Source organism: Xenopus laevis, chromosome 7S (assembly GCF_017654675.1).
Source record: "Xenopus laevis strain J_2021 chromosome 7S, Xenopus_laevis_v10.1, whole genome shotgun sequence".
Classification (NCBI taxonomy): Eukaryota; Metazoa; Chordata; class Amphibia; order Anura; family Pipidae; genus Xenopus; species Xenopus laevis.
The window spans coordinates 61,045,300-61,070,479 of NC_054384.1; the positions used below are offsets into that span (position 1 = coordinate 61,045,300).

Genomic DNA, 25,180 nt, shown 5'->3' on the forward strand with positions numbered 1-25,180 from the left:
ATCACTAGTGACACAGTAGGGATGTAGCGAACGTCGGAAAAAAAGTTCGCGAACATATTCGCGAACTTGCGTCAAAAATGCGAACGGTTCGCGAACGTCGCGAACCCCATAGACTTCAATGGGAAGGCGAATTTTAAAAGCTAGAAAAGACATTTCTGGCCAGAAAAATGATTTTAAAGTTGTTTAAAGGGTGCAACGACCTGGACAGTGCCATGCCAGAGGGGGATCAAGGGCAAAAATGTTTCTAAAAAATCCATTGTTGACACAGCGCTGCGTTTTGTGCTGTAAAGGGCAGAAATCACACTACATTTCTAAACCTGTGTAATAAAATGCTTTAAAACGTCCGGCGTCTACATGCCAATCAAGTCGTGTAAAAGTTACAGCCTGTTCACACGCAAAGACGAAACGCGGTGCTTACTGCAACGCAAAAAGACGCAAAGAGCTTTAATGAATGATACCGTCAAGTGAGCAAATAATAGTTTTTAATTACTAGTTGCTTGTCACCTCCAGGATGTTCGTCCTGTTGGTGGCAATATTTCTGTAGTGGTGTGTTTAGCAGTCACCGTGCTTGTGCGCACGTGCACGGTCAGGCAGAGGTAATTCAATGTACAGTGAAGTGAACCAAAAAACACTGATTCTGCAGTGTGGGCCCAGTTTTGGTCTACTTTATTGATCACCTGCGGTGACCATAAAAGATGCGATTTTGCCACTGTTGCAGAACCCTGAAAAATTAGGCATGTGTACTTTCCTGAAAAATTATGTTTTTTTTGTCGCAGCCACTGAACCAGAAGTCCAGAAACAATATGCCATATAAATGCTGAAAATATTAATTTTTTTTTGTGGCAGCCACTGCAGCACAGAGGCCAGAAAAAATATGCCATATAAATGCAAACAATATTAATTTTTTTTTTGTCGCAGCCACTGCAGCACAGAGGCCAGGAAAAATATGCCATATAAATGCTAACAATATAAATTTTTTTGGTCGCAGCCACTGAAGCACAGAGGCCAGGAAAAATATGCCATATAAATGCTGAAAATATTCTGTTTTTTTTAGTCGCAGCCACTGAAGCACAGAGGCCAGAAAAAATATGCCATATAAATGCTGAAAATATTCATTTTTTTGTCACAGCCACTGAAGCACAGAGGCCAGAAAAAATATGCCATATAAATGCTGAAAATATTCATTTATTTTTGTCCCAGCCACTGAAGCACAGAGGCCAGAAAAAATATGCCATATAAATGCTGAAAATATTCAATTTTTTTGGTCGCAGCCACTGAAGCACAGAGGCCAGGAAAAATATGCCATATAAATGCTGAAAATATTCTGTTTTTTTTAGTCGCAGCCACTGAAGCACAGAGGCCAGAAAAAATATGCCATATAAATGCTGAAAATATTCAATTTTTTTGGTCGCAGCCACTGAAGCACAGAGGCCAGGAAAAATATGCCATATAAATGCTGAAAATATTCTGTTTTTTTTAGTCGCAGCCACTGAAGCACAGAGGCCAGAAAAAATATGCCATATAAATGCTGAAAATATTCAATTTTTTTGGTCGCAGCCACTGAAGCACAGAGGCCAGGAAAAATATGCCATATAAATGCTGAAAATATTCAGTTTTTTTTGGTCGCAGCCACCGAAGCACAGAGGCCAGAAAAAATATGCCATATAAATGCTGAAAATATTCTGTTTTTTTTGGTCGCAGCCACTGAAGCACAGAGGCCAGAAAAACTCAGGATTTACCTGGATTCAAATTAAACCAGTAGGGTTTGCACCCTAGTTTGTAACGGTGGTGGAGGGAGGAGGACGCTAAAGGACAGCTGTATGTGGAGTCATGAGGCGTGCAGAGAAGGACAGCTGCATGGGGAGTCAGAATCAGAAACTCAGAACAAGTCTTCCGGCGTGCAGTAACCCTCCGAGATCCACCCCTCATTCATTTTAATAAAGGTCAGGTAATCGACACTTTTGTGACCTAGGCGAGTTCTCTTCTCAGTTACAATCCCTCCTGCTGCACTGAAGGTCCTTTCTGAGAGCACACTTGAGGCTGGGCAAGACAAGAGGTTCATGGCAAATTGTGACAGCTCTGGCCACAGATCAAGCCTGCGCACCCAGTAGTCCAGGGGTTCATCGCTCCTCAGAGTGTCGATATCTGCAGTTAATGCCAGGTAGTCCGCTACCTGCCGGTCGAGGCGTTCTTTGAGGGTGGATCCCGAAGGGTTCTGCCGCTGCCTTGGGCTGAAAAACATTTGCATGTCTGACGTTACAGAGTGGCCAAAGTGCTTTGTCCTTGCAGGTGCGCTCGTGGCAGGATTACTGGCACCTCTGCCCCTGGAATGTTGATGAGTTCCTGAAGTGACATCACCCTTAAAAGCATTGTACAACATGTTTTGCAGGCTGGTTTGTAAATGCAGCATCCTTTCAGACTTGTGGTATGTTGGTAACATTTCTGCCACTTTATGCTTGTACCGAGGGTCTAGTAGAGTCGCGACCCAGTACAGGTCCTTCTCCTTAAGCCTCTTGATACGGGGGTCCTTCAACAGGCATGACAGCATGAAAGACCCCATTCTCACAAGGTTGAATGCAGAGGTATCCATCTCCGCTTCCTCGTTATCAAGGACTGCATCATCCACGGTCTCCTCCCCCCAGCCACGTACAAGACCAGGGGTCCCCAAAAGGTCACCACCAGCCCCCTGGGAAGCCTGCTCCTGTTGGTCCTCCTCCTCCACAAAGCCACCTTCCTCCTCTGACTCCACTTCTGACACCTCTCCCTGCGTTGCAGCAGGTGCCTGGGTTCGTTCTGGTGATTCCGACCAGAAATCGTGCGCTTCCTGCTCCTCGTCACGCTGGTCTACAGCCTCATCTGTCACTCGTCGCACGGCACGCTCCAGGAAGAAAGCAAAGGGTATTAGGTCGCTGATGGTGCCTTCGGTGCGACTGACCATATTTGTAACCTCTTCAAAAGGGCGCATGAGCCTGCAGGCATCGCGCATAAGCACCCAGTAACGGGGGAAAAAAATCCCCAGCTCTGCAGATCCAGTCCTACCACCCAGTTCAAACAGGTATTCGTTGACGGCTCTTTGTTGTTGCAGCAGACGTTCCAACATGAGGAGCGTTGAATTCCAGCGAGTCTGGCTGTCGCAAATCAAACGCCTGACTGGCATGTTGTACCGCTGCTGAATGTCAGCAAGGCGTGCCATGGCTGTATAGGAACGTCTGAAATGGGCCGACACCTTCCTGGACTGCCTGAGAACGTCCTGGAATCCTGGGTACTTTGAGACAAAATGTTGTACTATTAAATTCAGAACATGTGCCATGCAGGGCACGTGTTAAATTGCCCAGTCTCAGTGCTGCCAACAGATTGCTTCCATTGTCACACACCACTTTTCCGATCTTCAGTTGGTGTGGGGTCAGCCACCGATCGGCCTGTGACTGCAGAGATGACAGGAGTACAGATCCGGTATGGTTTTTGCTTTCCAGGCACGTCATCCCCAAGACAGCATGACAACGGCGTACCTGGCACGTCGAATAGCCTAGGGGGAGCTGGGGGTGCACAGGTGTGGAGGAGGAGGAGGACCCAGCAGCAGAGGATGAAGAAGAGGAAGAAGACGAGGTAGAGAGCGAAGGAGGAGTAGAGGTGGTGGCAGAACCGCGTGCAATCCGTGGCGGTGACACCAACTCCACTGTCGTTGTTGAGCCACACATTTCCTGCTTCCCAGCCATGACCAAGTTCACCCAGTGGGCAGTGTAGGTGACATACCTGCCCTGACCATGCTTGGAGGACCATGCGTCAGTAGTCATATGGACCTTTGGCCCAACACTAAGTGACAGAGATGCGGTGACTTGGCTCTGCACATGGTGGTACAGGTGTGGTATTCCCTTTTTTGAAAAAAAATTGCGGCTGGGTACCTTCCACTGCGGTGTCCCAATTGCTACAAATTTGCGGAAGGCCTCAGAGTCCACCAGCTGGTATGGTAAAAGCTGGCGGGCTAAGAGTGCAGACAAGCCAGCTGTCAGACGCCGGGCAAGGGGGTGACTCGCAGACATTGGCTTCTTACGCTCAAACATGGCCCTCACAGAAACTTGGCTGGGGGCAGATGACTGGGAATGGGAACTGGTGGTCAAGGTGGAAGGCGGAGTGGAGGGTGGTTCAGACGGGTCAAGGACAGCAGAGGTAGAGCAGTAAGATGCTGGACCAGAAGGAGGGTGGCTTTTAGTTTGCCTGTTGCCTTTGAGGTGTTGCTCCCAAAGTGCTTTGTGCTTGCCGTTCATGTGCCTTCGCATAGAAGTTGTACCTATGTGGCTGTTGGGCTTCCCAAGACTCAGTTTCTGACTGCACTCGTTGCAAATTACAACGCTTTTGTCAGAGGCACACACATTAAAAAATCCCACACTGCTGACCTTTTTGAGGCTGGCAATCTGGGGGTAAAAGTAGAAGTCGGCGGCGTTGGCGGCAATGGCGGGTGCGTTGGCCGGCTGACCACAGGTGCCGATACATGTTGTTGCCCTACTGTTCCCTGCGAGCTGTCCTCCCTGCTTCTTCTAAGTCTTATTCTCCTCCTGCCTCTCTGACTCTCCGTCTCTCCATCTGAACTATCCTCCTCTTGCTCTCTTCTACTGGGCACCCACAAAACATCAATCTCCTCATCATCATTCTCCTCAGATGCATCAATTTCTTCTAACAGCTCACAGAAGGAAGCAGCAGCGGGGACCTCCTCGTCATCACTCATTATGTCCATCTCTGTTGTGTTCTCTGCCAGAATTAAATCTGGTGTAACGTCCTCATCTCCTTCATCTTCTTCTGCCAATAATGGTTGCGCATCACTCAGTTCAAGAAACTCATGTGAAAATAACTCCTCTGACTCCAGTGAAGAAGGGGCGCCGGTGGTGGAGGAAGTGTTACGTGGGGTGCCCATAGCAGTGGAGGATGAGGATGTTGTGGTAAAGTTAGAAACGGTAGAGGATGGGGTGTGCTGTGTAAGCCAGTCAACTACCTCTTCAGCATTTTGGGAGTTCAGGGTCATTGCCTTTTTAAAACTGGGCAATTTCCTAGGGCCACAGGATAGCATAGCAGCACGGCCCCTAGTGCCTCTGCGTGGCGGCCTGCCTTTGCCTGGCATTATTTTTAAAACAAAAACAACAACAACTCAGGTGGTGTTTCTGGAGACGGTATTATTATTGATATTTAGACAGAATGTGAACAAGCTCACAGAGCTAGATGGGAGTTGTTTGAAAATGAAGAAGAAGAAGAACACACTGGGCAAACAAGGCCTACAAGGTCAACGTATACACTACTACAGCAGTGGATACGGAATATATTATTGCTGCCTGAAAAACGTCACTCGGGTGGTGTTTCTAGAGACGGTATTATTATTGATATTTAGACAAAATGTGAACAAGCTCACACAGCTAGATGGGAGTTGTTTGAAAATGAAGAAGAAGAAGAACACACTGGGCAAACAAGGCCTACAAGGTCAACGTATACACTACTACAGCAGTGGATACGGAATATATTATTGCTGCCTGAAAAACGTCACTCGGGTGGTGTTTCTGGAGACGGTATTATTATTGATATTTAGACAGAATGTGAACAAGCTCACAGAGCTAGATGGCAGTGGTTTGAAAATGAAGAACACACTGGGCAAATAATGCCTACAAGGTCAACGTATACACTACAGCAGTGGTGGATACGGAATATATTATTGCTGCTTGAAAAACGTCACTCAGGTGGTGTTTCTGGAGACGGTATTATTATTGATATTTAGACAGAATGTGAACAAGCTCACACAGCTAAGTGGCAGTGGTTTGAAAATGAAGAACACACTGGGCAAATAATGCCTACAAGGTCAACGTATACACTACAGCAGTGGTGGATACGGAATATATTATTGCTGCTTGAAAAACGTCACTCGGGTGGTGTTTCTAGAGACGGTATTATTATTGATATTTAGACAAAATGTGAACAAGCTCACACAGCTAGATGGGAGTTGTTTGAAAATGAAGAAGAAGAAGAACACACTGGGCAAACAAGGCCTACAAGGTCAACGTATACACTACTACAGCAGTGGATACGGAATATATTATTGCTGCCTGAAAAACGTCACTCGGGTGGTGTTTCTGGAGACGGTATTATTATTGATATTTAGACAGAATGTGAACAAGCTCACAGAGCTAGATGGCAGTGGTTTGAAAATGAAGAACACACTGGGCAAATAATGCCTACAAGGTCAACGTATACACTACAGCAGTGGTGGATACGGAATATATTATTGCTGCTTGAAAAACGTCACTCAGGTGGTGTTTCTGGAGACGGTATTATTATTGATATTTAGACAGAATGTGAAAAAGCTCACACAGCTAAGTGGCAGTGGTTTGAAAATGAAGAACACACTGGGCAAATAATGCCTACAAGGTCAACGTATACACTACAGCAGTGGTGGATACGGAATATATTATTGCTGCTTGAAAAACGTCACTCAGGTGGTGTTTCTGGAGACGGTATTATTATTGATATTTAGACAGAATGTGAACAAGCTCACACAGCTAAGTGGCAGTGGTTTGAAAATGAAGAACACACTGGGCAAATAATGCCTACAAGGTCAACGTATACACTACAGCAGTGGTGGATACGAAATATATTATTGCTGCTTGAAAAACGTCACTCAGGTGGTGTTTCTGGAGACGGTATTATTATTGATATTTAGACAGAATGTGAACAAGCTCACACAGCTAAGTGGCAGTGGTTTGAAAATGAAGAACACACTGGGCAAATAATGCCTACAAGGTCAACGTATACACTACAGCAGTGGTGGATACGGAATATATTATTGCTGCTTGAAAAACGTCACTCAGGTGGTGTTTCTGGAGACGGTATTATTATTGATATTTAGACAGAATGTGAACAAGCTCACACAGCTAGATGGCCACTGGGCAAATAATGCCTGCAAGTGCACTACTATTGGTGCACTACTATGAAGAACAGCAAACAGCACTGGACACCTTAAAGAACAGTAAGATAAGTAAAATAAAAAAAAAAATTATATGTATATTAAAAAAAAAAATATTCTCGGGTTGGTGCTGCTGAACTACTAGGAGCAGCACAGTAGCCCACCAGTCCCACTCCCCAACACTGCTAGACTAATAGCACTTGGCTGTTAAAGTAGCAAAGTAAAACAACAAAAAAGAAAATAAAAGCAGTCCTTACAAGGACTATTGGGTTATTACAGCAGTCAGCAGATGAGATCAGAAGAGATCAGTGCCCACAGCAGGCAGCTACATATAGAGCACTGCAGTAGAAGGTAGATTACTAGCCAGCAAAGCTACCCTAAAATGTCCCTCAAATCCCTGCAGACTTCTGTCCCTCCAATACAGAGCAGTATCAAGTAGATTACTAGCCAGCAAACTTACTATCAACTGTCCCTCAAATCAGTGAAATCACTAGCAGCTCTCTCCCTACACTAGCTCTTCCAAGCACACACAGGCAGAATGAAAAAACGCTGCAGGGCTTCAGTTTATATATGGAAGGGGAGTGGTCCAGGGGGTGTGGGGGTGGTCCAGGAGGGAGAGCTTCCTGATTGGCTGCCATGTATCTGCTGGTCTGGGGTGAGAGGTCAAAAAAAGCGCCAGGTAAGGCGAACCCAAAATGGCGAACGTCGCGCGACGTTCGCGAACTTGCGGCGGACGCGAACAGCCGATGTTCGCGCAAACAAGTTCGCCGGAGAACAGTCCGCGACATCCCTATGACACAGATGTTTGGATGTGAAGTTGTGTGCCCAGCCTATGGGACCCTAAGGGGCAGATTTAACAAAATATGAAATAGTCCTCACCATAGTAAAATTCTCTGTTCATTCCTATTCGTTTTTTTGAGGCTTATCTATCTAATTATGAACTTTTGATATTTACGCTTACACTCCTATTGGAGTAAATAAAGGATGGTGGTATTTTAGTGTGTTGAGTTCTAATTTCCCACTAATGCCACTAACTGTGTCCCTAAAGCCATATTTATAAAGTTATACTGAATGACTAGTTCAGGAACACTCAACTGAAAGTATATATATATAGTGATGACTGAATCTTTTCAGAAATTATGGGGGTTTTTTTTCAGAAAGTTTAGCGGAACAGCAGTGAAAATTTGCTGCACAGTAAGTTTTGTGTGCAACAAAAATGTCACACAGTAGACAAAAAGTCTGCTATAGGCTCAAATATATATATATATATATATATAGATATAGATATATATATATACACACACACACACATACATAAACATCATTATATTACATTGGTAGTGTTCATAGAATTTTTTTATTTCCAAAAAATAATTTGACAGATTTAGGGGCACATTTACTAAGGGTCAAATTTCGTAGTTAAAAATTTTTGAAATTCAACCATCGAATTTGATACTTCGATAGTCGAAGTATTTTTCCGATCGAAAACGACCATTTTCGTTCGAAGTAAAAATCGTTCGATCGATTAAATCGTTCAAATCAAATTTTACAAAAAAATTCTTCGACTACTCAAAACTTAGCCATAAGGTTCTAGGAGGTCCCCCATAGACTAAACAGCAATTCAGCAGGTTTAAGGTGGTTAAGTGTCGAAGTTAAAGATTTTTTAAAGAGACAGTACTTCGATTTTCGAATGGTCGAATCTGTGACGTATTTTCAATTCAAATCAAATTTTAGACTATTCAATGGTCGAAGTACCCAAAAATTACTTCAAAATTCGAAGTTTTTGAATTCGAAAATTCACTTCGACCCTTAGTAAATGGGCCCCGTAATGTGCAATAAATATAGGTATAAATCACTAATTATTCAAATGCAGAATAGATAATGTACCTCTCTTGACTTTGCCTGTTTTTACAGTTTTTAGTGTAGAAGAGCAGGATGCTGTCATAACCTCTTTGTAAAATGTTGAGGTTGAGTAGTCAGTTATTTATGTCTTTTAAATATAACATTAAAAGTAGTCAAAAGAAAAGTGAATATGTTATTTGTACTTGCATCGATTTTGTATGATGCCTTCATCACTGGCAATCCACCGCCTCACAATTTAAATTCACATCTCCAAGTAAAGTTTGATGCAATGAGTTCAGTTGTGAGGATTCCAGTGGATTTGTTGAAAAGATACTATTGAACAGGGTGAGGCACGTGGAGGCTTGTTTATCAACATTCACATTTTAGTGGTTTCTGAAGACTAAAACTCACTTTCTCAAAGACCACGAATGTCATGACATTTTTTAAAAGATACCAGTTTAAAAAGTGAGAATGAAAAAAAATTGCTGAATGATCTGAAAAAAAATACAAATACCTCTCAAACCTCTAAAAATGTGAGTTTTTCAGACCATTCCTAGCAAAGAAAAATTGGAAGACCTCTAAAAGTCCAAATTGATTAGAAGCGTTCAAATCAGTGCAGCTCCCAATGACTCATATAGGACCTCGACAACTTTTACTTTTCAATTTTTTATTAGAGGTTTTTGTGGTTGTAAATTTTTAAGCACTTTTAAGAAAAATAGAAAAACCACAATTTTTTTGAGATTTGTGGGGGGAAAAATTTAATGGCTAGTAAATCTGACACTCTGTGATACTTGTTGCATTAATTCCAATGGACTTGTTGGTGTTCCCTTATTTTTATGACCAGCATAACTACAGGTGTTTTTTTGAATGTCTCACTCTCCCTCTTAGATTGTAAGCTCTTGTGAGCAGGGCCCTCGCCTTATTATCTCCTTACAATATTCTGTTGGAATATTTGTATATGTAAGTTTTTATGTCTTGTATTTATATCCCTTTACTCTGTAGAGAACTGCATGAGAAAATGGTACTATGTAAATTATTATTACAATACTTATTGTGTACACTTAACAGTATCAGTTCGGATGCTTCCTGTTTCCCTTATTCCTATTGGACAATAATAAGTGCACATAATAAAAAAAAAAATATATATATGTATATATATATATATATATATATATATATATATATATATATATATATATATATATATATATATATATATAGTGTTTAAATTGAATATACAGCTCAGGCTTGTTAGAGGGGACCTTTTAGGAATGGTAGAATGATTTTTAAAAAGTGTTTCATTTTGTTTTTCATGCAATATTGGTATTTTAATATGAACACCATGCTGTATTCCAATTGTCTGAAAAAAATCCTCAGCCTTTCTGGAAAGCTAGATGTATGTGATAAGAAAATATGGCAGGGGCATGAGCCACAAGACCATGGTGTCCATTTCTTTAAGATTACCTGAATTCCTTAAAAAAAAATTCTTATTCACTGAGTACCTTTCAAAAAGCTTACTGACATAGTGCAAATACCTGAACACCATGGGAGATAAAATAGATCCCTAGTAATCGACTACACCAAGTATGTTATGATTAGAAATACAGTGTTCAAAGCAACATGATCTCTACTTATTTTAATAACATTTAAAAAATGCTTACACAATTGTTTCTGACAATTCTCTACACCAATCAGTCATAGTCTGTCACTATTTTTCTACCATCTTCCTAACCAGAACAGATTGTATTTGCCTAGAGGGGGAACACAGTGTATACATAACATATAGAGCTGCACATGCTTTTAACAGACCTTGGTAAAGAAGCCATAATGTTCCCACAATCAATTCTTGTTGTTCAACCCTGGAGCTTTGATATACAGTGAGCCAAGAGTAAAACTACTCTGGTACATTTTATGGTTTGAGCCTTTGATTAATTGATGTAGCTGTTAATATATCAAAGGTGCACTGCTGACACTGTTATTAGTGGCTTTTTAATTATAACCGTGGAAGCTACGTGCTGCTGATGATGCAAGGAAAGTGATTTGTCCATTTTTTGCCAGTGAATTCATTACTATTAAAGGTATAGTACGGCAACTGTAAAATAGAGATGCTTTTTTTTGAAGACCATGTAAGAGACATTGCGTTATATCTCAATATATGTAATTTTGCTGGACTATGCTATGATAATCAAAGGCTGCCAATTGAGAAGAGAAACCAAATTTGTTTCAGTGAACCTGCTGGAAAAAAAATCGAAATTATAGAAGGCAGGTGTATATTTTATGTATTCATTATGTGTTATTTGTATTGCTTTTGAAGGAAAATTTTTTTTTTATCCTGGTGTAAATGTATACTGTTGTTGCTACAGTATAGTTTTAAATTAGAGAAAAATCAGACAGGGACAAGCTCATACAGTATAGCAAACTACACAATAACACTATATTGTAGTTTAGTTCAGTATAGTTTGTATAATGGAACTAATAAAGTGCTGCACCTTGTTCCTTTGTTCCTCATGATTAAAATATGTTTGTATATTCTTCAGTAGAATGAACAAAGTTAACATATCTTGTTATTTATAGCTATATATCTAATGCATTTATTGTTTTTATTTTTTTATCAACAGGGACATCTTCACTCAGACCGTACCCTCTTCTATCAGTAATTACACGTCAGCCCAATGTAGTTACCCACATGGTTCCCACATCCACGCATCACCCGGTGCTGTCCCCTACTCACCTCTCACCAGGATGCACTCGCTCCGAGACCCCAGCCAGTGAAGCCCACCCTAGTAGTGAGTCAGAACATGAGCATACCACCTCAAGAGCGAAGAAACCACGGCGCAGCAGAACCATTTTCACTGAGCTCCAGCTCATGGGACTAGAGAGGAAATTCCAGAAGCAAAAATATTTATCTACACCAGACCGGTAAGAGATTCAAACAGAGATTATAAGTAGAAATGGATATGTGTTATAATGGTAAAAAACTGGTAAAAAAAACCTAATCCTTTAAAAGGATAAATTATGCGCAAATTTCTAATGCTTCCCTTTCAGTTTCATGCACTTTTACATTCTGTGGAGTAACAATTTTCCTTCTAACCTATGCACTCCTATTATCTATATTTTTCTTCTTTTGCTAATGTTTTTAGGCTTCTTATATTAAAATTTACAAAATGCTGTAAACTTTTAAAATCCTTTGTAAATACATTTTCATTTTTTTTAACAAAATGATTTTTACACATCATTATTTATGACATCATAAATATTCCGATTTTATTCAAGCATTCGGGAATTTCATGTCCTGCATGCTAGGATCTGGTGGTTTGGCAAAGGTAACAGAGCAAACAGAAGAGGGCTGTATCATTAACTGAATGCACTTCAGCATACAGATCTTCCAGCAAGTCTGATTTCTGTATGGTTTGACCATTGCTAAAGGCCAATCATCAGGCAGCACTGGCTTTAGGTTTAGGTATCTTGGAAGATTTTCATGCATTTATAAGAGGCAATCAAAAGCTTTCACTTTTTTTCTATTTTTAAAGCAAAATATGTTCTTTAAAGATTTTTTCATGTCATGCTAGTTATAACAAACTAGAATGTTTTATTATGGTGCACATGTTGAGTTTATTAGAGCTGGTTCTTCTGATCATAACATTATCAATTTCAGTTTTGTTTCCATTTAAGCGCGTGACTAAGTTCCATCTAAAATGCATTTCTTCAGTCTACCAAAATGCTCTGTATATGCCAAATGAGTCCAGCTGTTTAAGGGTCAGATTTTTCCCAGCTGCACAGTGATGTCAGTTGAATGTAGGTACATCCCCGACATTGCACTCGGATCTGAACTGACAAATGTATTTGATATCAAAGGTCACTGACTCCTCCTCTTGTACATTTGCCCACGATCAAAGGCATTCGTACTGGCACAGATGAGAGTTTCTCCATGCTTCTCCTTTTATTGCAGAGAGATTCTAAGCTACAGTCATTAGGCAGTGAGATGTAAGCTCATGGTTACACTAAACTACAAAATCAGCTGCTCTGTCTGCATAAAAACTCTTTTTTTATGCAGAGTACACTATTGAACTCTTAAAACATTAAACATACATAGCATATTTATTAACTTCCATAGTTGTGCTATTACAAAGAACTACTTGGCATATTTGTTCAACAGTGATATTCAACAATAAACAATGTGCTTAAATAACCTTTTTTCACCAGTTTTATGCCAGATTTTTACACCTCTTGACATTACATCATTACACAGCTTTATAAATGTTGTGCCATTGCTTTAAAGTAGATATGTAAATTGCATTCTAATGCTGCGTGTTTTGAGATATACATGTGTATATATATATGTATATATACATACAGGTATGGGATCCGTTATCCGGAAACCTGTTATCCAGAAATATCTGAATAACGGATAGGCAGTCTCCCATAGACTCCATTTTATCCAAATAACCAAATTCTTAAAAATTATTTTCTTTTTCTCTGTAAGAATTAAACAGAACCTTGAGCTTGATCCAAACTAAGATATAATCAATCCTTATTGGAAGCAAAACCAGTCTATTGAGTTTATTTAATGTTTACATGATTTTCTAGTAGACTTAAGGTATGAAGATCCAAATTATTCTGGATAACAGACCCCATACCCTGGTACCGTATATATATATATATATATATATATATATATATATATATATATATATATATATATATATATATATAATATATATATATATATATATATAATATATATATATATAAATATATATATATATATATATATATATATATAGGCAAGAGAGAAAAACCGCACCAACAGGTCTTTATACAAAAATAGAAAACCTTTTATTCAACGTTTCGGCTCGACCACTGGAGCCGTCTTCAGGAACAAAAAACGGCTCCAGTGGTCGAGCCGAAACGTTGAATAAAAGGTTTTCTATTTTTGTATAAAGACCTGTTGGTGCGGTTTTTCTCTCTTGCCTATGACTATTGACACATGTAACCAGCACACAGGCATTGCTTTTTTCGGTTATCCGTGTGCACTGTACTCAAATTTGCTATATATATATATATATATGTGTGTGTGTGTGTGTGTACCACATGGCTATCTGCTCAAATATTAAATAATGTATACATAAGTTATTGCCAAATACAAACCATAAACATAAATAATCTTCGCACTGATTTCAGCTATGTTCAATTTATTATTTAGGCTGGACTTGGCTCAGTCACTAGGACTCACACAGCTGCAGGTCAAGACATGGTATCAAAATCGTCGGATGAAATGGAAAAAAATTGTAAGTTTGTTAAAAGCTATGCACATAACATTTTCCTGGGAATATTCCTGTCTCAGAAAATATATCAAATATAAATATTTTTTTTAAAAAAAGCTTTATTTGACAAAAATAGCAAATAAGTGCATCTCTTTCATAAATACAATATTTACTGTAAACATTTTCTACACCAGGTCCTTAAGGGTGGACAGGAGGCACCTACAAAGCCAAAAGGAAGGCCCAAGAAAAATTCTATCCCAACTTCTGAAGAAATAGAGGCAGAGGAAAAGCTGAACAAGCTGGCACAGACAGCAGAGACTAAAGTAAATGAAGAAGAGGAGGAACAAGGCAAAGTCACAGATAAAGATTACATTGTTCACAGTCTTGAGGCGAATGCAGAAGACAAATTTAAGAAATCACAGGCCTCTGGTCCAGCATTGCAACTTACACCACAGTTAGATGTCTCACTAAGTGATAGTGGTTCATAAGGCTAAAGCAAGAGCCTAGATTTAGACTGAGAGAACAGTTATGCCTCCTTTTGGAAGGAGTGTTGGACCTAAACATTGCAGGATTTATCCCACTTACTACACTTTGCTCGGAATAGGTTAAAGCTGCCATGTAATGCAAGAGATGGAAGTGGGAATTGCCGTGAAAGATCCTTATGGAATGTAAATACAAATGTTGCTGTGTTTTTCGAACATTTGTTTTTCGAACAATGTGTATGGGTTTTTTTTATTCTTGTGCTGGAAACTAATAGATGAAAGATTCAAGAGGAGGGAGAGGACTTTGTTCACCCAGTGATACATATTAAAACAAAATCCCTCAAATGAAGTGCCTTTGGTTTTTACATGCTATGAATCTGGCTTAAAAAAAACTGATTTTACCAAATATAATTTTTTGAAAAAATAACTTCTAAAGAATAAATGAGCCAAATGTTTCTAAATGTTGTCACTCTTAGTTAGTCTGAGACTGAAACTCACAATATTGTTCACAAGAACTGCAACATATGCAAAGAAAATATTTGTAATGCTATTTAATGATTTGAAATAGGATAAAAATTTAGATCTTGTGCTTGAAACTGGAAACTGTAGAAATACTGTTACAAATTCACAGAGAGGTAATGTACGTTAGTAAACACTAGGAACACAAAAAAAATGAAAATAATATATAATATTTTTCATAATTTTTTTAGCATTCTGTCATAGCATTAACTAAGTCAAGTCGGATTTCAAATCTGTATTTATGAAACAAAAGATTTAGGGGCACATTTACTTAGGGTCGAATAGCGAGGGTTAATTAACCATCGGTATTCGACCGTTGAAGTTAAATCCTTCGACTTTGAATATCGAAGTCGAAGTATTTAGCGATATTCGTTTGATCGAACGATTAAATCCTTCAAATGAAACGATTCGAAGGATTTTAATCCATAGATCAAACCAAATTATCTCAATATGTTCTGCTACAAACTCTGATCAAATCCGCTCGGGTTTTTTACGCTTATTTATTATTACATTTTCCCGAAAATTTGCTTTGCTTTTAAAAATCAGATTTTCACAATTCTTTCTGAATTATCACCCGAAAACTTAAGGGTATTGCACAAAATCTAGTGCACATCAAAAAATCATTTTGACTTCTACCATTAACTTATTTGCAACCTCGACTGGTCTGAGATGCCGGATTTTCAGATTTTCCATCCTCAGGGTTTAATAAATTCTGAAAAATTTTGATTTTTTAAAAGTCAGATTTTATATTAAAAAAAACATGAATTTTTCATGATTTTTGTATTCGTAGTTTAGTAAATAACCCCCATAGAGTTATCTAATAAAAGTTGGAAGAATTACTCCAGGTATAGCAATCCAAAACAACCAATTAAATATTTACTTTTAAAGAGCAGATCAATATATGGAATAAAATAGAAGGAGGTGCATTATAGTGTTTCCCAGATATTTCCAAGCATCCCTTTGCAGTCCAAGAAGGTTACAGATATAAATCCACATTAGCATAAGTGATACTGCTATAATTCCTAATTTATATAAAACAGTCAAACAGTGTTCACCATACATGGAATCCCAACTGACCTAACTGGGCTTAGGGCCCTTCTGGGAGGTTTGGTACCACAGTTTGGGAACTACTACTGCATTGGAAAATATATATGAAATCAATTTTTGTTGTTGTTTTTGAAATGATTTATCTAAACAAGACATGTGAAAAAAAGTGTTTAACTTATCCAGGATGGGGGAGCAGCCAATAATATTTAAGACGTGTACATGCACAAAGATTTTGGAAATCCTTATGTGTTTTGCCTGTGTTTCAGGACTTCTAAATTCTCTGTACTTGCCAAACAATACACATCATGTTTACTTGTGAGGTAAACACTTAATGAAGTATCACTTTGAAATGACTTTTGTAATTGCATATTTGTGGTATCTAGGAGTATCTACTAGACCGCAAAATGTTGGCAGCTACATATGAATAAAGGTTTAGACTTGCATGAGTAAGCCCAAACCCCTTCTACTTCTTTTAAAATCCTCTCCAAACAAATATTGGGCAAAGGGGTTCTATGATACTGGAAATGTAGTGTGAATTGAAATATTTAATCTGAAATATGAAATGTATAGAAATTTTTGCTACAACTTAAAGGAGAACTAAAGTGTAACTAAGGAAGTAGGGCAGAAATGTTGGATATTATGTTTTAGCATCCTATACCAGCCCAAGGCAACCACAGCTCTTTAGCATTGAAGATCTGTGCCTCTGAAGATGCCCCAGTAGCTCCCCATCTTCTTTTCTGCTGATTCACTGCACATGCTCTGTGCTGCTTTCATTTACTGAGCTTAGGGAATGACTCACACTATACTGTATATATTAAATATAAAAGTCAACATACAAGACTGATTAATAAATAATTCAGTAATGATTGGTACATGGCAGTTCAGAACTACCAGCCAGGCTGTATAGAGACGAGTAAGTGGTGTGCTGTAGTGATGGGTGAATTTCTCCTGTTTCACTTCGTCTGAAAAATTTGTGAAATTCCCACGAAATTCACGAAACGGTGAAAAATTTGCAAAACTTGAAAATTAACGTCAGAATAGTGTCTGAATAGTGTTGATACAGATACAGTACGTGTGCTACAGATACTTCCAACAAAATCCAAGATGGGAAACTCCTGTGATCTGGATCATTACTACTATAGAGATGCTGAAGCTATAGGCTGGTTCAATAAGTTCCATATATAAAATATGATATTTTCAGCCATATTCATTTTTTTTTTTAAATAATATTTTTATTGATTTTCAGGTCAGAATACAGGTTATTCATAACGGCACAGTGAGTCAAAAAATCAAAAATATTGCTTCTTCTCATGCTAAAACATAAGAAAAAATAAACAGAAAAAGACAAAAAAAAAGATTGACATAAATTACATTTGTATAAAGTATCAGGTCTCCTGTTAGACTGGGATTCAGACTATGCAGCCTGTGGTGGGGAGGCCATCATTGAGTGTCGATAATTCTTAATTTTTAGAGGCATTAAATGGACAGTAAAGAAAAAAGAGGGGAGCAGGAAATAGAGAAAGTGTGAGGGGGGGAGGAAGTAAACTTGGATAGGGATGGGGGGGATATAGGGTATGACAAAACCATCTGGGGGAGGTTCCTTTAGCAGTCAGCGATCTTTTGGGTATTTGGAGTTCTTTGCCATATTCATTTTTAGGATTTAGTTCTCCTTTAACATTTTCACATTTACAGCAAAGCGGTTTTTATATATGTGTTCTGGTAATATCGATATTGTTGTAAGTGCAGTAGCATACAGTACTGCATTTGGAATGTCATAAGCACATCATTGATTTTGGTAATACTACTGAATATAATTAGGCAATTTCTAATTCAAATGGTTATCCCATACAAAACACCTTGCAGCTCTATTGTATAACATGATCAATTATCTTTTTTGATTTGCATTTGGTTCTCGAGCAATTTATGTAGGAGTTATGAACTTTTTATTTCCCAAAACCTATAAAATATTTTTGGAGGGGGTGAGAAAATTATACTGAAGAATACACTGGAGTGCTGGATTTGGAAGATGATCAATGTCCTATCTCAGTAGCTAACTGGCTGCCATTACAAACATTACACAGAAAGCACAGGGATAACAATAATATTCAGAATAAATTGAATACTGCATTACTCCTATGAGAAAACACTGTTATAAAAAACATGCTTTGTTTAAACACTCAGGGAAACCTGCAAATATGAATGCTGATTTATGTTTCTTTTTAAAGCAGGAGAACGACACACACCAAAATACTGGGTGGTGTAAGCCTAGCTTCTCTTACTGCAAATATTTGAATGTTGTTTGGGAATTAGTTATAATAAAGTATTTTATTTTTGAATTAAGAAATCTATATTGTCTGACTTTTGCTTGGGTGCATGAGATTCAAGATCTAGAATTGTGCTTAGTATAGGGGAATACTTATACTGGAAAAGACCCAATTTTTGTAGTCCAGATACCAAATTCTAACCCACAGTTTTTCCAGGATTCACATTTGGCCAAATTGAGTACTTCAGCTGAACCATATCTGAACCTGTAAAGCTGTGGTCAATTGAATACAGCAACTTTTTGTTCACAGTTCATACTTTTCCCCCTCAATTTTCAATATTTAAAAATTTACAGTTCACTTTTCAGATTTGGTGCCTCCCTATATTTTATTTTAAATCTTGTATGCAGTCTGCAGTCCAAATATTGGCTGCTTAAAAAGAAGTCTAAAACTGCCAGCATAATATTGTCAGTATAATACACAAAGACATGCCATTACCCTCAACAGGGCCGGTTATCATTATTAGTATTATTATTAACATGTATTTATACAGCGCCAACATATTACGTAGCACTGTAAAGTAAATGTGATTATACAACTAAATCACATGAATTATATACATAGAACATATGGAGTTACATACATCACAATCAATACCGGTACAAAAGGTGAGGAAGGCCCTATGCAGAAAGAGCTTACACTCTACACACACTAAAGGTAAGGGAGTAATACACAAGGTGTGGGAGTGGGCAAGTGGGTGAGAAATGTGGTACTATATGTTTGCGTTTGGTAGTTAAGCAGAGTGAGGGTAGGCTTCTCGAAAGAAGTGCATTTTAAGAGATTTCTTGAAAGCAGAAAGGTTGGGAGAAAGTCGGACAGACAGTGGGAGAGCGTTCCAGAGGAGGGGTGCAGCCCTAGCAAAGTCTTGAATGCGAGCATGTGAGGAGGTAATGAGAGAAGTGTCGAGTAGCAGGTCAGTAGAGGAGCGTAGTAAGTGGTTAGGTGAGTATATAGAGATGAGTTCAGAGATGTAGGGTGGGGCAGAGTTATAAAGTGCTTTGAATGTCAGGGTCATTAATTTGAATTTAATTCTGAGAGGTAGTGGAAGCCAGTGCAGGGATTGACAGAATGGCGAGGCAGAGCGGTTGCTGAGGTGTATGAGCCTCGTAGTAGTGTTCATTATGAACTGGAGAGGTGGCAGTCTCTGGAGGGGAAGGCCAATTGAAAGAGAGTTACAGTAGTCTAGACATAATATGATGAGAGAGTGAATAAGAATTTTGGCAGCATCTTGGGTGATAAATGATCATATTTTGGATATCTTCCTTAGGTGGAAGTGACATGATTTAATAAGTGACTGGATATGAGGAGTGAATGACAGGGCAGAATCTAGGATAACCCCCAATGCACCGGGCCTGGGGAGAGGGGGTGATAGTGGAATTTTTAACTATGATGGATACTCATAGGATGTTACTGGTGTTAGCTGGAGTAAAGAGAACCATTTCAGTTTTAGAGAGGTTTTTAGAGAGGTTTAATTTAAGGTAGCGTTGTGACATCCAGGTTGAGATAGCGGACAGGCAGGAGGAGAAATCATCCTAATTTGTTATCAATTTGTCCTAATGTTTCCATATGCTAAACTCCTAATGAGACAATTTCCTTAGAATTGTGCATATACACACTGGACAAGTTAGGATGGAAATCAATTATTTTAAATCTAAATAAAAGGTCAGGATGAGATGGTAAAATGTGATTGCTGATTGTGATTGATGAAAGTACGCAATTCCAATGTGTAGTATCTACAGGGCCAGATTTAACAATGGTGTGCCTGTAGGCCATCCTATTGCCCCCCCACCCCCCTTCCACCCCCTACTCATCCCTACCCCCCTGTTGCTGTTCTCCCGATTGCTGGAATTCAGATGCCTCCCCCTGACCTTTGCCACCCACATATTTGTGTCCCTAAATCTGGGCCTGATGGAGTTCATGATCTGTACCTGTTTTTGTGCATGGCATCCTAGCCTTGTTTGGGGTAAAGGTATCTAGTGTGATCTGCTCATATTGCTTTATCAAGTTCCAAACTTCCAAATCTTTTTCTATTTTTCTTTAAGCTGGATTTCAAAGCCCTTATTTTGTTCATGGGTTAATTCAACATTGACCATATACTCACTGCTATGCAAGAACACACTTTGCAACAAATTCATTTATTCATTTGAATCGACATTGTTTTTTCTTGTTCTCAAAAAAGTTATTTTAGTGTTGTTTTTCCCTTTTCTCCTTTTTTATTTGTTAAACCATAAGATGTTTTTGGATTTCCATTATGCACATGTTGGGCATAGAATACATCAACGTGCACAATCATAAAAGGAAGGGAGCCTACCAGCCTAAAACTGTTTTTGCCTGACAAGAAAACAGGGTAACAGCAACTTACAAAGTGGCGCCCATCAGCTTTGTGTATTTTATAAACTCAACATTGAATGCTAATTATAAAATATACAAATCATATGTAGAAAAACAGAACACTACAATAAAAACACACTACATGTGAGCATAGAATATTCACATCAATATACAAGATATACATAAAAGATACACAATATAATACAGGAATACTGAAGAGAATTCTGCATGGAGTTTGGACTTGCTATTTCTTGAAAATAATTTCAGGACAAAAATACAAAATGGAAGGGGTGTATTTACAATATATTGTATATTTATATGCACATTTAACTCTGGTGTGCCTCTAGGCCACTCTCACTCTATCACCCCTCGCATCCTCCACTATTCACCATTTCAGATGCAGCCAGCAAACGGCATGCCTCCTCATGAACTTTGCCGTCTTGGTGGCCTGCCTACAAATCTAGGCCTGAGTATGGGTTTGGCAGGAGATATGGACTGAGTGAGATGATGAAGAAAATACCCATATTTCACCTACTACATCATAGTAGAGACCTGTTGCCTGTGACTTGTTGCATAATCCTGATCATCTCCTAAAGCCTTCCTACCAGAATTAAATTTCTCATAAGAAATTGTTATGAAGTGTTGCTTAGCAACTAAAGAGTCAATAAACATTTTGGGTGTGGGTGTGAAACAACTTGTAAGAGTCCCTCTGTATCTAACTACAGTTGTGCCCAAAATACCAGCGCACACAAAGCTTTAGAATGATACTGTATTTACAGGACCAAGCCTACAGTGAGATAATAATTACCTGTTCATCTAACTTGCCAGAAATGTCTCTATCCTTTGACAATTTGACTTTTGAGGCCAAAGGTTTCGGAGTAGATAGGGGGTAGTTCACCTTTATGTCGTGTTTTAGTATTAGGGATGCACCTAATCCACTATTTTGGATTCGGCCGAACCCCCGAATCCTTTGCGAAAGATTTGGCCGAATACCGAACCGAATCCTAACCCTAATTTGCATATGCAAATTATGATTCGGATTCGGTTCGGCTGGGCAGAAGGATTCGGCCGAATCCTGCTGAAAAAGGCTGAATCCTAGTCGAGTCCCGAACCAAATCCTGGATTCGATGCATCCCTATTTAGTATGTTATAGAATGAACTATTCTTAGCAACATTTTAATTCCTAGAATAGCCTATTCTTAGTAACTTGCCAAAAATTGGACTTTGTTTTTTAATTTTATAGTTTCTGAATTTGCCTTCCTCTTCTGCCTTATTAGCTTTCAAATGAGTGTCACTGACCCCAGCAACCAAAAATCAATTGCTCTTTGTGGCTACAATTTTATTACTATAGCTAATTTTTTACTTATTTGTATTAAGTTCCCCTACTATTCATATTCCAGTCTTTCAATCAAATCGCTGCCTGGATAAATTGCCTGGGTAAATTAGACACTAGCAGCCAGTTAGCTAGAAATACATCTGTGTTAATATATATATATATATATATATATATATATATATATATTGATATGCAATATATCATATATATAATTTTGTAGAATAACTATACAGAATCACTTATTATCACTGGTGCTTTAAACGACAATGAAAGTTAAACTAAATAAGTATTCTAGAAATGTTGTACATTATGTTTTGGGCTTCTGTACCAGCTCCAGGCAACCAAAGCCCTTGAGCAGGGAAGATCTGTGCCTCCAAAGATGCCCTAGTAGCTCCCCATCTTTATTTTCTGCTGATTCACTGCACATGCTCTGTGCTGCTGTCACTTACTGAGCTACATGGCAGCACAGAAACCAGTGCAACTAGCATCAAGATTTAATATTCAGCCCTGTAGCATCAGTTTATATTACAGGCCAACCTCATTTTCTGCTTGATAATTTGCAACAACCCCTAAGCTTAGCTTCTCAACAGCTGCTCAGAGCCCACTGAGCATGTGAGTGTCGCAGACACTTTCCAAGATGGTGACCCCCTGTGACAAGTTTGAAGTTCTGGATCATTGCTTCATTGCTGCTATTGACAAGCTGTATTTACATTTACAATGGGGGGGGAGGCTACATTGGCAACATGCTGAGGCTTAGGATTTTAGTAGTTTTAGAGGTTTTGGAAACCACAACTAAACTCACAAACTCTAAAACCATGACTGTCATCGAATGAATTTAGAGTTCAGATTATAAAAAGTATGAACAAAAAAAAAGCGCTGAATGATCTGGAAAAATAAAATACAAAAACCATGGAAAAATTAGCATTTTTCAGACATTTTACTAGTGGAGGAAAAATTCGAAAATATTTTTTTTTTAGAAATACAGGAAAACCACATATTTTTCGAGATTCGTGGAAAAAAGGTTAATAATAAATGGGCCCCTTAGCATACCATAGTCTTATCAGTGGCTGCAACAAAGGAAGACAGCAAATTGACATGGATAGTCTCTTATTGCTTCCACCATTCAGTGACACATACAGTAACTGATATGCCACATGATGTTTCTGGGGTCTTCACCCTGATATTTGAAGTGTGACTAGGATTTCAGAAAAGACTGCACTGCTTATTATAAATTTGATCCTAAAATGAATTCCCTCAGGTGAGTTGGACTAGGACACTACTTATGTTTATGCAGGCATTGCCTATTTATGTTAGTAAGTACAAGCTTTAATGGAAGTTTGCTAGTTTTTTCATAGTAGACAAATCAATGGATTTTGGGCCCCTTTGCTACAAGACTCCTGACTGCAGTACTCCCTGTACCTTGTGATGATGGCCCTGGGTCTAGGGTAACACTTCTTAATGCTTTTTTATAATAAGGGGAATTTATATTTCTACACTTACTACACAATATGTACCTGTCATCTCAGTTTTGGAAGCAGTTGTTTCCCTACAATAGGAATTTTAATGTGTCACAGTTAATCTCACATCATTTTTAAACAAATACATTCTAACAAAAATTCAGCACTTCCTGAACAGGCTGACATGTTATTCACTGGTGAATGGGTTAAATAAACATTCATTTGATATCTTTGTATTGCTTGGGTGGGGCCTGCTAGAATGGGAGAAGGAACTAGCTATTATAGATGCAATACCAAGCCTCACCTTGTTGCTGTGTCAAAACTTGTGCATTGAGGCTTCTCCAACAACAGAGGAACTATTGTGCTCCTTTGAGGGGAGTGACAGAAGGAGGACATATAATATACTCATCATTCAGTAAGAACTGCCACAGGAGTGCTGAAGATCAGAAAGATAACATTAGGATAACATTGTTATTTGTGGTGAATTAAAGGCATCAAAATGTGTCCTGCCAGACTGAACTATGATCGATAAATTACTGCAGTGCAACATCACTGCCAGAACTGGGAAATCTATAAAAATAAGAAAGCTCTTGCCAGGACACCATGAAAAGCATTGGGTGCCTCCCAAAATATATCTCTTGTAGCCAGTAACTACATTTCCGAGCAATTCATTTCTGAACAAGTTGAAAAGGATTTCTGACATATCTTGATCCTAAACTAAAATTGATGACACATAACCCTGTACATTTTCACGGAGCATTAAAAATTCTGTGTTTGTTTCCATTTCCTGGCTTTCCTTGAATAATGTCCCACTATTAATCAGAGGTACAGAAAAAGTTTGTTAATACTGAGAGGGTTATTTATTAAAACTCAGTTTTTTATAGTCCAATTTTTTAGTGAATTTTTTGAGATGTATTATGCACAAAGCTGCTAAAAGCCTGCATCAGAAAATACACAATCTAGAACCTGTCGAATTAAAGTCAAAGTCAAAGTCAGCTGTCCCTTTAACCATCTGAAGATGTTTTTAACCATCCATATTTTGGGTGTTAAATTTGTATGTTTTTGGGTGATAAATTTGAGTTTTTAAAATGGCAATTCGTACGATTTGAATTGAAACTGAAAATTTGTCTTACTTGAAATTTTCCTATTCTTGAGTCAGTAGGGCAGTACACACATATGGGAAAACTTGGAACCAATCCCCTGGTAGGACAGAAAAAAAACTACGGCCAATGAACAAACCTATAATAAATTCCCCCTTATAGCACCTAGCAGTGTTCATTTTCAAGCTAACAAAATAGGAAGAAACACACAAGACCAATTTGATATATTCATGTTTAATAGGAAGGGTTAATTGTGCTACCTTACGAACTCAGGAAAAGGAAAATTTTAGGTAATACGAATTTTTAGTTTTCTTTATGCCCTTCAGGCAGCACACACTTATGGACTTAGCAAGCTACCATTGGAGGGAACAGAATATTACAAAGACTGAAGAGTTGCTCCTAATATTATGTATGAACATTGCTCCAAGATGCTGCTCTGCAAATCTCATTTACATTGACAGATGATTTCTCCATCCAAGATGTAGAAACAGCCCTGGTGGAATGAGCTCTTGGCTGAGAAGGGGGTTCCTTCCCTGATGAA

The 25,180-nt window shown here is 38.6% G+C and overlaps 1 protein-coding gene across 1 annotated transcript in view; it reads left to right on the forward strand.

The window, feature by feature from the left end:
• barx2.S (BARX homeobox 2 S homeolog) overlaps window positions 1–15,733 on the forward strand; it is a 38,046-nt gene extending 22,313 nt beyond the window's left edge. The window contains exons 2-4 of the mRNA XM_018227725.2: window positions 11,401–11,701; window positions 13,986–14,070; window positions 14,241–15,733. Coding sequence (XP_018083214.2) covers window positions 11,401–11,701; window positions 13,986–14,070; window positions 14,241–14,534 — 680 coding nt within the window. The 3' untranslated portion in view covers window positions 14,535–15,733. The remainder of the gene's footprint in view (window positions 1–11,400; window positions 11,702–13,985; window positions 14,071–14,240) is intronic.
• Window positions 15,734–25,180: the final 9,447 nt, after the last annotated feature.